Consider the following 15373-nt stretch of genomic DNA (forward strand, 5'->3'; position numbering starts at 1 on the left):
TATTTAAAAAATTCCTAGAGAAAGTAATTGCCATAAAAATTACAAAAAGGAAAATATAATTATGAGCAGAGAATTTTTCAAATGACATGTGAAAAATGGAGAAAAATAAAAGGTGTGTATTACAGAAATAAAAATCCCAAGCATATTATTAACATGAAGAATCTAAAAGCAATCTAAATCATACACCTCCTCATGCCAGCAGGGCGCTACCATGAATCTCAAAATGTATCTGAAAAAGGTAGGTCTGTAGATGGAGGTTAAAAAATAACTTGGGAGTATTTTAATCACTTACTCAGGCCTTTTGATCCCATGTCGTCAGGGATCTCCTGTAGAGAGTAGTTCCCAGAGAGCAAGCAATAAAAAGATAATCAAAGAAAATAGTTGTCAGTAATGCATAAAATTGGTGCTACAATAAGAGACAGTTCCAAGACCATTACAGGTGCACGTATCTTACAGAGCATTTTTGTATATTTCTGAAAGTTTAAAATAAGCTAGCAGCTAGATACAATCTAATAAAAGAACGGAAGTTTTATATAAGAAGCTGATTAGGGTAGAGAAGCAAAAATTTTGACTATTTCTTGCTATTTTAAAAGTAAAATTCAGATTGTCTACATATAATGAAGAAATGGGATAAAACGTAATGATTTGAGGTAATCCATTATCAAAGATTGGCAATGCTATACCTAGAAATCAATAAGTAGCTTCTCAGGTACCCATGTTTTTCCTCTAAAATATTCTTCTGAGAGTGTAAATGTTTCTTATAAGAACCTTTACCTAAAAAAATTCTATTTTAAACATAGCTAAAAATACCATTTACTTTAAATTAAGAATTCCTAAGGTGTTAGAAAAAGTTAAGATTGGTACGCAAATTAATTTATGCCTGTTAAATTGCCCCTCGTTAAGACAAGTAGTAACCTGTTGCAGCTCTTGAAACTGTCTCCATGGTAACAACCAACTGCAGGGCAGTAGGTCCCTCTACATTTATCTTCAGTTGACCACTGGATCCACATACTTACGGTCAGCATCACTTGTTTCCTGCTCACTCTGGTCCTTGTTCTTGTAGAAGGGGAATTTTCGGGAAAAGAGGTTCTTTTTACGCTTGTCATTGAATGACTGCTGAAGAAGAGAAGGAGGGGCAAAACAAAGGGATGTCTACTGTCTGTGTGTACAAAGGCCCAGCCTAGTAGCTCTGTGAAAGCTGACTCTTGTGACCACAGTGTGCAGTTTGTATATGAATTTTGCGTTAATCACATATACAGTGAATTTTTAATTTAGTATTAACTTCTCTAATTCTAACATTTTATAACTGAAAACAGAAAAATTTCAAGAGTGTAATTCAATGATACGTAAAAATAAGGAGGAAGTGCTATTTGATAAAAAAGGGAAGAGTAAATCAGATTAGCTACTACTATAGTCCAAATCAAGCTTGCATCTGTTCATATCCATCCATATTTTTCTAGATTTCCAAGTATTAGGTGCTCTACAGCAGAAGTTATTACTTTAGCTGTTCAGATATTTAAAATTTTCCTTTCCTTCATTTTCCTTTGGCTTTAGCACATTTTTTCCCTTTCTCTCTCTCTTTTTTTGTGGCTCCAACAAACTAACAAAAAGCCACTACTAAAAAAGAGAACCAAAACAACTGAGCAAGTTGCTAAATATTTAAAAACCATCTTTTTTTTTTTTTTAAAAGAAGAGAATTAGGATAACTAAATGCTTATCAGAAAATGGGAAGAAAACTAAGACGTGTCCATCAAGCACAGAGTCCAGCAAAAGAATTATCAATGCTATCTAACCAAGGAAGAAGAGTCAACTCTCCTGGCCAATTTAATTGTCATCATAACTGATTTATTAGCCTTTAAGCTCTACCATATTATCTATTTTTAAAGTATATATAAATAAAATAGAACCAAATTCAATTCATTAGCACCATGTCCTGAATAGGGAATAAAATGTTTGGTGCGGGCTTCCCTCGTGGCGCAGTGGTTGAGAGTCTGCCTGCTGATGCAGGGGACACGGGTTCGTGCCCAGATCTGGGAAGATCCCACATGCCGTGAAGCGGCTAGGCCTGTGAGCCATGGCTGCTGAGCCTGCGTGTCCGGAGCCTGTGCTCCGCAACGGGAGAGGCCACAACAGCGAGAGGCCCGCATACCGCAAAAAAAAAAAAAAAGTTTGGTGCTCATAATGTCAAAGAGGCAATTAAAAATCTAGTAGTTTATACATAATTGCTATGACAGCTGATTTGACGTCCCTTGTTGCACAGATGTCTGAGACAAGTTTTTTCTCTTCCTGAATGTCCCATTTGTGCATTCACACTTTTAAAAGCAGGTAGCACACAGAAAGATGATGCTAAAGAAGAGCAGCTTCTTCTGTAATTTGTCACAGGCACCCATGTCTTGAAGGAAATGGCCTTGCCTACCAGTGACAATAGGAATTATAATTTTTATCATTTTTTGAAGTGGGAACAATATAAAGGATAGAAATTCTGTTTTAATTTTTCTTGCGTTTATCCATGTCATAAGATGCTATCAATGTTGTGAAGTATATCAACACCAGGCAGTACTTTTTTCTGGCGTGCCGGTACTTTTAGTCATGTGATGCCAGGTGATTAAGGTGATGAAATGGATTAAAGTGACTTTTAGCTCAAATTCTATTACTTGAAAAGATGTATTTTGGTAAGACTCTTTACAAAAACTTTCATTTTTATCTTTTTCAGATCAATAATTCAAAATTAATAAGTTCATAGTCATTAGACAAGCTGACTGTCTTGATATCAATCTTAAAATCTGAAGGCTCAGATAACCCTAAGCAGAAGTTAAAAATTAAGTTGAGAAAAAAAATACTGTGGAGAAATCTAAGCTTATAATTGTTTTATAAACTGTCAAGTAGCATTACTTGAATAAAAGTCTTTGCTTGAATCCAAATTTTAGAAAAGAGAAAGAGAAGAAAACAAGTTTCAATAGAGAAAAATTTATGGTAATCTAATTTATGGAAGGACTAAGTCTTTTTGTTCATGACAATCACTGATTTTGAATTTAGTAATAATTTTTATGCTAACTGATAAAACTGATACATTTTTAATAAAAGGTTATTTACCTCTGCTACTGCATATATAGTGGTCAGAGTCAGTTTCACAGCAAACAACCAAAAGAAACATGAAGTTTAAAATGTTTTGATTTTTGATATCTTTTGCAGTTAGCCAAAATGAGATATCGTAAAGATATCATAATATAGGACAGAAAGAAATGCTTGTTAGTTAAGAAATGTATTAACTGTATTACATCTAACATCCTGCAGGTGAAGAATTTATTAAAAGTGAAAAATAGCACAAGCAAACAGGACAAAAATGTGTAGGGAAAACACAAAACTGAAAAAACATACTAACTCTAGTTTCTTTATATTTTCAATACAAAACAATCTGTTTAATTACTTATTGTTATTAATGCTATATTGCAAGAGAAAGTGTAATAAATATGAGGACTGATAAAATATTACAAATTCATGAAACATATCAAATATCTAATTTCCATATGTAGTATTTCAAAATAGCTAAATGAATGTTAAAAATGTTAATGAGAAACTGAAATGTTTTTAAAAAGTCTGTATTGGAAACAAAGTCCATAACCCACCATATAAGGAAAGGAAAAGAAGAGCTTAGAACGGGAAATGGTATTACAGAGAGAAATGCAGTTCTGTATCAATGGCAAGCGTATTTTTACCCCACTCAGTATCATGCATACTTTTGGTGCTGTGTTAGAACACAGTGACTGTGTATAAAGTTGGTTATAGTCAACAAACAAGACTAAGATTTAAAAATGTCGTTAATTCAGTTAACTTCTTACAGTTTGAAAGAAAAGTTACAACATGCAACCTCTTTTACAATACACTGACAGTGTATTTTACTAAAATACTTTAAAAGACATATATAAAACAAGCACAAAAACCATTGTATATATTTCAAATACTGAGCATTTACTTGGGATTTTTTCCTCCAAAGATTTTCTATTTTAAATATTGCTTCAGATTATACTATATAATTTTGTATTTTCTGAAAGGTACAAGTAAATTTTAAAAGAATTTATCATTTGTAAAATAACTGAATGCATTATATATAATTTACTCAGATTTAATTTCTTTGATCAAGGATCATATTCCTTTAAAATTTTAAAACTTTTAAGTCTGAGTGCTTAGTGATATCAAACATGTACAAAGAGTAGGGTTAATTTTTTTGCTGAGTTAACTTTCCATATTCATTTGAAATTTGATCAAAAGATGTTGCTTTAGATAAAAAATTTTTATCTATTTATTTTTTAGATAAAAAATCCCCAAAACACAAAACATTGCTATAAATAGTATTTAAACACAACATGTGTTTCAGCATTTTCTTCAGGCCTATTGCTAGAATATTCCATTGCACTAATTACACACATACTATAGGGTGAAGCCTGTGATATCATCCATTGACATCCACTAGATTCAAGAAGGACAAAGTAAATGAAAACAAAAATACGTCTAAAATATATATAAAAGAATTTTGATATATTTCTTGCCCACCTACAAAGTCCTCCTCTTGACTGTCCCTTTATTCCCTTAAGATAAAAATTCATACTGATTTAAACATTTAAAAGATGGATTTTATTAATGAGTAATATTAGCAATAAACAGGGAAAAAATAAGAAAATTTCCATAAATTCACTTGCAAAAACCCGTAAACTTACATTATGAACTAATTAATAGTTTTGGGAAGGCCTATTTTCTCAGATGTATTATTTATTAGCTTCATGACTAATACTGGTGACACAAGTTTATAGTTAATTGTTCATCTGAGTGAAGGCTGAAATCATTTCATTTATAAAAATAACGACCAAAAGTATGTTGTTAAGAATATATCAAACGACAGTTTTGATAATTTGGAAAAGTCTGTGAAATGGATGCTTTAATTTAATAAATTGTTTACTTTAGCATATCTACTATTGTAGGCCACCACGGCAAGAGCAGTTGATAGTTAATTCTTATGGCAAAATCCTTCTCATTTTAATCATGTGCCTCAAACAAGAATTATGAAAAGGCCTATTACCTTCAATTATTAATTTCTAGAAATAATAGATTTCACATACTCACCCCTTTATCTCCTCTTGCTTTAGAATTGAATTTCACTGTTTTTAATCTGGCTCGTTCTTTCTTCTCAACCCTGGCAAAGTACAGATTATTTTTTAGTTATAATAAACATATCTAAAGTTCTAACTAGGAATCATCAGAACTGAGACTTTAATATGGAGCATTTTTATATTCTAAAGCCTTCAGAAGTCATTTGAATCCCATAATTTATAAGAATTTCTGAGAAATGAAATACAGGGCTCATTTTATTATGAAACAAAACCACTTGTGAAATATCAAAATACAGTACAAGTATGTGTACTTATATATGCACTCTATTCCATAATTACACTGAAATTATGAAGCACCACTTCTGAGTTTAGCAATTTTCCAGGTTTCCATTTGTTTTGTTGTTTAAATGTTATCTTAGCATGGAACACATATGCTAAAAACTCAGTGTTAGAGAGAAAGCAGATGGGGTAAAATATTAACTGATGAAAGTAGGTGAAGGATGATATGTGGGTGTTCTAAGTACTATTCTTGCATTTCTCTTATTTTTCTATAGCTCTGAAATTTTTGAAAATAAAAAGGAGGGAAATAAAAAAATTAAGCTTAATTCCAATGATATATTTGTGTAAATACATAAAGTAACCAATTATAGTGTACGAAATAGAGGGTTTTTTAAGAAAATATTTATTTGGCTGTGCTGGGTCTTAGTTGCGGCATGCGGGATCTTTGTTGCGACATCTTTTAGTTGCAGCACGTGGGATCTTTAGTTGTTGCAAGCAGAATCTTTTAGTTGCGGCATGAAGAATCTTCAGTTGCGGCATGTGGGATTTTTAGTTGTAGCATGCAGGATCTTTAGTTGCGGCATGCAAACTCTTAGTTGAGGCACGTGGGATCTAGTTCCCTGACCAGGGATCGAACCCAGGCCCCGTATTTTGGGAGTGCAGAGTCTTAGCCACTGGACCACCAGGGAAGTCCCCAAAATAGAGTTTTAAAGTATCTTTGGGAGGATATAGAAGAACTGGTAACCTTAGTTATCCCTAAGAAGGTGAAATGGGTGCTTGGGGAACAGGGTTAAGAGACAGCCTGTATAGCTTTTAAATCTTTTGAATTTTAAACCTTGTTAAAGATGTTACCTTTGAAATAAGCAAACAAAACTACAACAAATGTACAATCTGCAATCATGTAGATTGTTACAATATGAATTGTGCAAAATTTCATATAAATTAAGCTTTACAAACCCTTGATTTCAACATAGCAATTACATTAGTATATAGCAGAAAAATGTACCAAAACAGCCTATGAATAAATGCATATCTTCATTTTTTATTATCTAGCTATACAGTTTTACCATGGGTACAGAAGAACCCTAGCAGTCATGGATTTAAAACTTGCTTTTTCTAATTCCAGAGCAATCCTGAGGGTCCATGATATGAATAATTAATTTATAATTCTGCCTAGGCACTTACTGAGGGCACTGAAAAACTAGCATTTAGTGAGTAAACATTTACAACTCAAAATGGTTTTGTTTTCTAATCATTATCTAGCTGAGTGACTTCAATTGTGTTTATTTGTCAACACGGTTCCCAAAAGAAAGCTAAGGATTGTAGGAACTACAATTCCTTGCGCTATTATTAGACATAAAGAGGTCTAAGAGGTCTAAGAAAGATATCATTCTATTTAATGAAAGATATCATTCTATTTAAGAAAATACAAGTTTAGAATACACTGAAGAATGAAATGGCATAATTGGTTGTGATTTCATACTGCATTTTATGGAAGGAAAATTATATTCTATAATATTAGTCATGAATTTGGGGATCTGTAGAGGTCTCAAGGTATATCTCATCTCTTTTATCACTTCTGGCTTCAAAATCCAACCTTATAGAATTTTTATACACAAAATGAAAAATATCTCTTTCTACCAAAGTCAGCTGTATTTCTCATTTGTTGCAAGCACATGTAAAACCTTTGCAAGATATAAGACTCCAAGGGATAAAGACAATTTTTAGGAACTCTGACCTTGATATTTAAGATGTGAGGTTTCTATTGACTCAACAAGGCACAGTGGAAGCATTTCTGGATTTAAAGTGTACTACATTCTATTCCAGGAAAAAAGTTATGCAGCTGAGGGCTGCATTGCTAAAAGAGGAGTTGCCACCAAGTGTAAGATCCAGCCAAATAGTTGGATCTTGCTAAAAATATGGATCTAGCCAACAACAGTCATAAATTCCAAAACCACAATTACAAACCTTGGCAATATTTTAACATTTCTACTCTTCAACGTCTAAAAACAGGTGTACAAATATATATAAGGTAGAGAGGTTTATAAACAGGCATATGATTTGGCATAAGTATCAATTTTAGAGACTCTTAACAAAATAAGTCCAACTTATTAATATGAAAAGAACAAGTTTATTACGGCATAAGCTTGACTTGAAGTGAATTAACTGGCTATAATAAACATTAATGTTTCACTGACAATTTTTACTGGCTATCTTAAAACTTTTAAGTTTTAGGCAATGATTTGGATGAATCAGATCTTATAAATAAGCTCTTTTGAGGAAATTATGAACTGATGTTTTAATACCTTTCCCATAGAAGTAGACATTGAATAGCATTTCATTGACCTTAGAGGGGGTTCTAAGTTGGGATCACCCTTTTCAAAGACAATCTGCAGTTAACCACTTTTGCCACTAGATGGTTAAGTATGTACCAGTGAGTGAATCACTACAATAAATAGTTAAAAGCAAAGAGGAAAGAGCAGTGAATGCATGAATACTTTTAAATTAAACAAGAAAACAGAGATGTGAAACACATTCTTACATATTTCTAAAAATTTTGCATTTACTTAAAATGCTTTCATTTTTTAAGTCTAGAGGAGGAGGCAATTCACACAATCAAAACTCCTGAAAATTTAGGTTTTAACACCATCTACATGGGAAAACTACAGAGGCTTTTAATTCTCTCTCCCTCCACTGGTATAGATATATGGCACAGTGACTTAAAATATACTCATTTTGTTTTTAGCAACTAGTAGGAGTTTTAGAGAAATTTCTATTTGGGGGCATCATATTCTCTTACTATGTCATTGGTTACAACATAAGGTGAATAAAATTAAATGGTTGTGAAACATAATATATAAAACTGAGCATAAAATCACCACTTCAGTAAAAGAAATTTAAAGCAACAGCAATTATTTATGTTGTCCAATTTTCAAGTGGTAAAACTGTAACAGACTTATATTTACCTGCGTTTACTGGGAATCACCCCAACTTCGTCACTTTCACCATCTGGTGTAACCTGCCTGGCCTGCCACCATTCGTCATCAGAAGCATTAATAACATGGAGGATATCTCCAAATTTGAAGTTCAATCCCTGACTAGGAAGGCCACTGTCTTTAGTCTTGTCATAATCAAAAAGGGCCCTAGATTAAGAAGAAAAAAGTCCATAATTATTTCTTATAATGATATTATGAATATTAAATAAACAGGATCCTAAAAATATATATATAATCTGGGTAGATAATTAAACAATGTACCATGGTAGGCAGAATAATGCCAAGCTCAATTTTGTGCTATATTATTGGGTCGACCAAAAAGTTTGCTCGGGCTTTTCCGTGAGATGTTACAGAAAAGCCCGAAAGAACTTTTCGGCCAACCCAATACAAGAAGACAATGAGACTAAAAAAGAAATAGCAAAATTAACTTGTTATGTTAATAGATATACTACCTTATTTCTCTCAATACTGTATGAGAAATAAAAAAATATACTTTTAGTACAATCCGATGGCAACCTGTATTGAATTCTAAAATGAAGACAAATCTGGTCAGTTGTTCTAAATTAATAAAGTAAATATTAAAAGAGACACTTCTCTTTATTTTGACTAGACACACTTGGGTAAACAAATTCCCTGACTGATCTGATTCATCATTTGTGGACTTTAATACTAGATCAACAGAGTGATTATTTTCCCAGTTAACTATTCCTTTCATTTATTCATAAAACTATAATTAATAGGGTTTTCAGAGTCAATAACAATGATGAAAACTAACTACAGATGACGCTATGATGACTTTAACAGCTGCCAACCATTTTGGAAAAAATACTATATTAATTTAATATAGTAATTGCAAAATGTTAGGAATATTGTAAAATTTGATAACAAGAAAATAGTGTACTGATACTTAATTAGTGTACAATATTTAAGCAAATTAAATTCTTTTTCTTTAACATCTTTATTGGAGTATAATTGCTTTAGAATGGTGACAAATTAAATTCTTATATTCAAAAAACCTCTAACAAGAGTACAGGAAGGATCCCAGGAATTACATTTATAATACAATTTATTCATTCTTTTGTTCTAATTTGGCAATGGGAAATTAGGATACAAATCATATTCCTTTTTATGCTACCCAACTCTTAAGACTATCTCTTGAAGTAAAACTGAAGAGGGGTGAAATTATTTGATGGCTAAATGAATGAACTAGTTAATGGTTTTCAAATGTGTTCTTTCAAAGTCTTTTCAGTGGCTAACAGTGTGAAGGAAGTAGGTGAGAATCAAAAGTGGGAAGGCTTACTTAAACATATATTAAAACATATCCAATACATTGGATTTTATTTGAAGAAAGAATTCTACAACTGTAAGATAAAGATTATAAATGATATAAATGTGAAGTCATTACTTCAGTAAATTCTGAATACTAAGGAAACGTCTTTCTAGTGGAAAAGTATAGTTAACTTCAAATAATACAAAGGTTTGATATAGTTAGTAATTTACTAAATATTTATTTAAAAAGGTAATTAAGTAGATATGACAAAGATAAAGATGACAAAGATGATGAAGATACAAATAAACAGAATATAAAATAGCAAATAAAGTACCTTAAGAGGTAGAACAAATGCCACAGGATATTCAGAAAAGGGAAAATACTACATCTCAACGTTTTTATTATCATAAATTAATCTTTTGAATTACAAAATCAACACAACTATATTACCGATGAGCAACGAAGAAATCACTCACAATCTCTACTCCCTATGTTAGCATTTAAACTTTGTCTTTTAGTACTCGGATTAATAAAAAAAAGGAACTCATGGAATACTTACTTGAGCTATTAATCATAAGAATATAATGAACACCTGTTAATCTACTCTCCAACCTAAGACTATACACAAAACTTTTATCAGTAACTTACATTCACCTATGTATTTTTCCCCTTGATCCTGTTTCCCTCAGATTAAGAGTTAAGCACTGTTAGAAGGTAACCACCATTCTGAATAGTGTTTATTATTTCCTTGCTCCTTACCCTTTTTTGTTGGTTTGGTTTTATCACACACATATGGATGACTAAGTAATTATGTATGATTTTACCTATTTCAGAGCTTTATAAAAAAGGTATCATACTGTATGTAGTCTTTTGTAGCCTTAACTTTATTTTTACTTTTGAAATTAAAAATACATTTACTAAAAAGAACCATAAGACTTCTGGTTAACTATGGCAGATTGGCTACATGTATCTACAGGCATACCTCATTTTATTGTGCTTTACCTTATTGCACTTGCCAGATATTGTGTTTTTTTTTTTTTTTTACAAGTTGAAGGTTTTGTGGCAACCCTGTGTTGGGTTGGCATAACCCTGTGGTAATCCCAAGTCTATTGGTGTCATTTTCCCGACATTTGCTCTCTGCATGTGTCTATGTCACATTTTGGTAATTCTCCCAATATTTCAAACTTTTTCATTATTATTATATTTATTATGGTGATCTTTAATGTTACTACTGTAATCATTTTGGTGCATCACGAACCATGCTCTTATACGATGGTAACTTAATTGATAAATGTGTGTGTTCTGACTGCTCTACCAACTGACCCTTCCCCATCTCCCTCCCATCTCCTTGGGACTCCCTATTCCCTGAGACACAATAATATTGAAATTAGGCCAATTAATAGACCTACAATGGCCTCTAAATGTTCACATGAAAGGAAGAGTCACAGGTCTCTCACTTTAAATTAGCTAGAAATTGTTAAGCTTAGTGAGGAAGGCATGTTGAAAGCCAAGACAGGCCAAAAACTAGGCTTCTTGCCATCAAACGGTTAGCTAAGTAGAAAAAAAATGAAAGTGCTACTTGAGTAAACACAGGAATAATAAAGTGAAACAGCCTTACTGCTGACACTAATAAAGTTTTAGTGGTCTGGATAGAAGATCAAACCAGCCACAACATTCCTTTAAGCCAAAGTGTAATCCAGAGTAAGGCCCAAACTCTCTTCAATTCCATGAAGGCTGAGAGAGGTGAGGAAGCTGCAGAAAAGTTCAAAGCTAGCAGAGGTTGGTTCATAAGGTTTCAGGAAAGAAGCCATCTCCGTAACATAGAAGTGCAAGGTAAAGCAGCAAGCGCTGATGTAGAAGCTGCAACAAGTTATCCAGAAGATCTAAATAAGTAATGAAGGTGGTTACACTAAAGAACAGATTTTTGATGTGGACAAAACAGCCTTATATTGGAAGAAGATGCCATCTAGAACTTTCATAGCTAGAGAGAAGTCAATGCCGGGCTTCCAAGCTTCAAAGGGCAGGCTGACTCTCTTGTTAGGGGCTAATGCAGCTGGTGAGTTTAAGTTAAGCCAATGCTCATTTACCATTCTGAAAATCCTATGGTTCTTAAGAATTATGCTAAATCTACTCTGCCTGTGCTATAGAAATGAAACAACAAAGCCTGGATGACAGCACATTTGTTTACAACATGGTTTACTGAATATTTTAAGCACACTGTTGAGACCTACTGCTCAAAAAAAATTTTTTTTCTTTCAAAATATTACTGCTCATTGACAATGTACCTGGTCACCCAAGAGCTTTGATGGAAGTGTAAAATTAGATTAATGCTGTTTTCATGCCAGCTAAGACAACTTCCATTCTGTAGCCCATGGATCAAGGAGTAATTTTGACTTTCAAGACTTACTAGTTATGATAGTGATTCCTCTGATGGATCTGGACAAAGTAAATTGAAAACCTCCCATAAAGGATTCACCATTCTAGATGCCATTAAGAGCATTGGTGATTCAAGGAAGAGGTCAAAATATCAATATTAACAGGAGTTTGCAAGAAGTTGATTCCAAACCTCACTGATGACTTTGAGGGGTTTGAGACCTCAGCGGAGGAAGTAACTACAGATGTGAACCCACTCTTGGTGAAGATGCTGTGAAGATTACTGAAATGTCAACAAGGGATGGAAATATTACATCAACTTAGTTGATAAAGCAGCGGCAGGATCTGAGAGAACTGAGTGCAATTTTGAAAGAAGTTGACTGTGGGTAAAATGCTGTCAAATAGCATTGCGTGCTCCAGAGAAACTGTTCACGAACGGGAGAGTCAGTCAGTTTGCAAACTTCACTGGTGTCTTATTTTTAGGAAACTGCCACAGCCACCCCAACCTCCAGCAACACCACCTTGATCAGTCAGCAGTCATCAATATGGAGGCAGGACCATCCACCAGCAAAAAAAAAACTATGACTTGTGTAAGGCTCATTGATGGTTAGCATTTTTAGCAATAAAATATTTTTAAATTGAGGTATGTATTGTTTTTAAAGACATAATTCTATTGCACATTTAACTGACTACAATATAGTGTAAACATAACTTTTATATACACTGGGAAACCAAAAAATTCGTGACTCGCTTTATTGTGATATTCACTGTATTGCAGTGGTCTGGAACTAAACCTGCAAAATCTCTGAGGTAATGCTTGTATTTCCTTTCCATCCTGAAACTCACTAAAATGACGACAACATCACCACCACCACCAAAAACAAACACAAAAGAGAGACGACAACAAGGAGAAAAGAGAGTTTAACATGGTTTTGGATGATGGTAAATTTAGCAGAGTAGAGGAAGCTCTAAATAGGGTGCCTGAAGAGAAGGATATTGAAACAAGATTTACTCCACGAGACCCCAGAAATGCTCACAAGTTAGAGGTGTACACTATCCAGGTAGGCAGAGATAAATTACTGCCATGAAAACAGAAGAACTGGTGGAACTTACTATAGAAATTAAATGTTACTCAAATGAAGAATATTTTATTATAAAAAGATACAGGTAAACAGAAGTGTTGGATGATATGACATATCAAGCTACAGTAGTCACCCAGTAAAATATCAACTTAAAAAATTTTCTGGTTTGTTATTTATTTTGTATTTCTTTATCATACTATTATTATTCAAGAGGTTATATAACTTTCATTAATAAAATTATAATAATACTCCAACTCCTGAAAGACACACTATCAGGAAATCAATCATAAAAAAACATTTCCTTGGTTTGCAATACACTTTTCTACAGTAAAACTAAGTCATGGTGAAAAACCTGAAAGAATCTGCATGCATGCATAAAGACTGCAATAATCAGAAATTTAAAAAATTTACCTGACATAGAGGGATCGCTTCTGGCTAGTTCGAAGAGAACCTGAACCTGAACTAATGCTACTATTCATCATCTGCTCCCGTAAGTCATGTATTTTGGCTTCAAAACGACTGTATTCTGATGGAAGAAAAAAGAGAAATAAATTCATATTTTATATTCTAAAAAAATAAGTTACTTGAAGATAAAGTATTAAATATGTAAGCTGTCTTATAATTGATTAAATGTGGTCAGAACCTTAAAAGAGTAATCTATACAAGATTTTGCCCAAGATGCAAATTTTAAAACTTAACAATCTCTAAGTGTACCAGGAATTAGAACTGGTTGAAAACAGTATTTTCAGTATGCTATTTTAAAGTTCGTATCACATTTAATAAAGGACAATTTCCACGTATCAAATAGCAGTATCAATTTTACTGTCGAATTTAACTGTAAATTTTAAAAAGTAGGATTTATTCTAATTTTTATACTTAAAAAAGCCTAAAATAATTTATACTAGATGCTTTGTTTACTGACTTTTTCTGTGAAGAAATCAGCTAATCCTATATTTTCAAATTATAGAACTTGTGCAGGGTCAATAATATGTGAAAAATATGCCTTAATAAGTTAATAAATGAAATTAAATTTACTTCAACTCATTATATAATTTATAAATTTTCAAAATGTTAAAATAAGATGCACAAAAGCAATCTGAAGAAATAAACATTTTATTTAAGATACTTTTTATACAAAAACAAATATGATTTTGAAGATGGACTATTTTAAACTATATCATACATTAAAAGCTACCAAACCTATTAATAACAAAAAGTTTAAGCACTTTTTCAAAAATACTGCAATTACACGGTTATACACACTTATACCTTTTTCTCTATTTACAACAAACAACTAACAGACAAGTCAGATTCCATTAGATTTTTTTTATAAAACCAGTCTTATAGCAAGAGCAAGTAACTTGTCTGGAGCGTGTGTAGTTTTAAGAAGACAGAGTAAGAGTAAGCATGATTATTGCTGAGTTACTCTTCCTTTCACCACAGTCATCAAGCTTATTTTCCGGATACCAAGATTAAGGAATTGAAGCAACAATTCATCAAAAAACTCAGAAATATTTAAATGCTCACAATAATATGTAATAAAATATTCTTTTATTGCCCTTTAAAAATATAATAGAAAATTTAAAGTATAAACATTAGTAGACTGATTAGTAAAAATGAATCCCTGACAATTCAACAATTATCAACTCATGGCAAATCTTTAGTCTATGTAGACACAGCTAAGATACAGACAGATCGATGGATGAAGATAAAGATTAAAAATATGAAGTGAATCCTGAGTTTATACTGGTTCTTCTAATTAAAAATTAGGGCCATTAGGTTTTTACTTAATCTCTTCTTACTTTATATGCTTCCTTGCAATATGAAGAATCCTGGTTCTCAAGACACTGGGGGTAACAGAATTAGATGACCCATCACGACTTACTTGTTTTAACCCATATTATATTCACAACAGTCTTAAAATAACACCAAAACTACAACCATGACATGATTACTAAAAACAGTTAATTACCTTTCCTAGTTCTTTTTATCTTTGGAGTATGGCTTATTAGGAATATACAGTTGAATACTGTTTTAAAGTCACTGGGAATAGTTCCTTCCTAGGTGTTAAGGCTGCCAGCTGGATATACATCCAGGTTAATTTGTTCATTTTAATTTTCAACTTCAATTTTTAGGGGTTGCTTTTTACATTTTTCATTGTTTTTATAGGTAGGTAAAACAGTTCCAAAGTCAAATCTATAAAACAAGGATATCAAACAAGAATATCCCTCTCTCCCTAACCTACTCTGTCCTGGTCATTATAAACAT

The 15373-nt window shown here is 32.5% G+C and overlaps 1 protein-coding gene across 30 annotated transcripts in view; it reads right to left on the reverse strand.

The window, feature by feature from the left end:
* The window catches only part of DLG1 (discs large MAGUK scaffold protein 1), a 285801-nt gene that overhangs the window by 41451 nt on the left and 228977 nt on the right, over window positions 1-15373 (reverse strand). For 14 of the 30 annotated variants that reach the window (XM_060298239.2, XM_060298240.1, XM_060298249.1 and 11 more), the window contains 4 exons: window positions 13517-13631; window positions 8351-8527; window positions 5119-5188; window positions 1017-1116 (listed from right to left, as the gene is read on the reverse strand). In XM_060298239.2, coding sequence (XP_060154222.1) covers window positions 1017-1116; window positions 5119-5188; window positions 8351-8527; window positions 13517-13631 — 462 coding nt within the window. Of the gene's footprint in view, window positions 1-292; window positions 327-1016; window positions 1117-5118; window positions 5189-8350; window positions 8528-13516; window positions 13632-15373 lie in introns of all 30 variants that reach the window. The other 16 variants (XM_060298246.1, XM_030860020.2, XM_060298244.1 and 13 more) reach the window with 2 other exon arrangements.

This window comes from Globicephala melas, chromosome 4 (genome assembly GCF_963455315.2).
Source record: "Globicephala melas chromosome 4, mGloMel1.2, whole genome shotgun sequence".
NCBI classification, from domain to species: Eukaryota; Metazoa; Chordata; class Mammalia; order Artiodactyla; family Delphinidae; genus Globicephala; species Globicephala melas.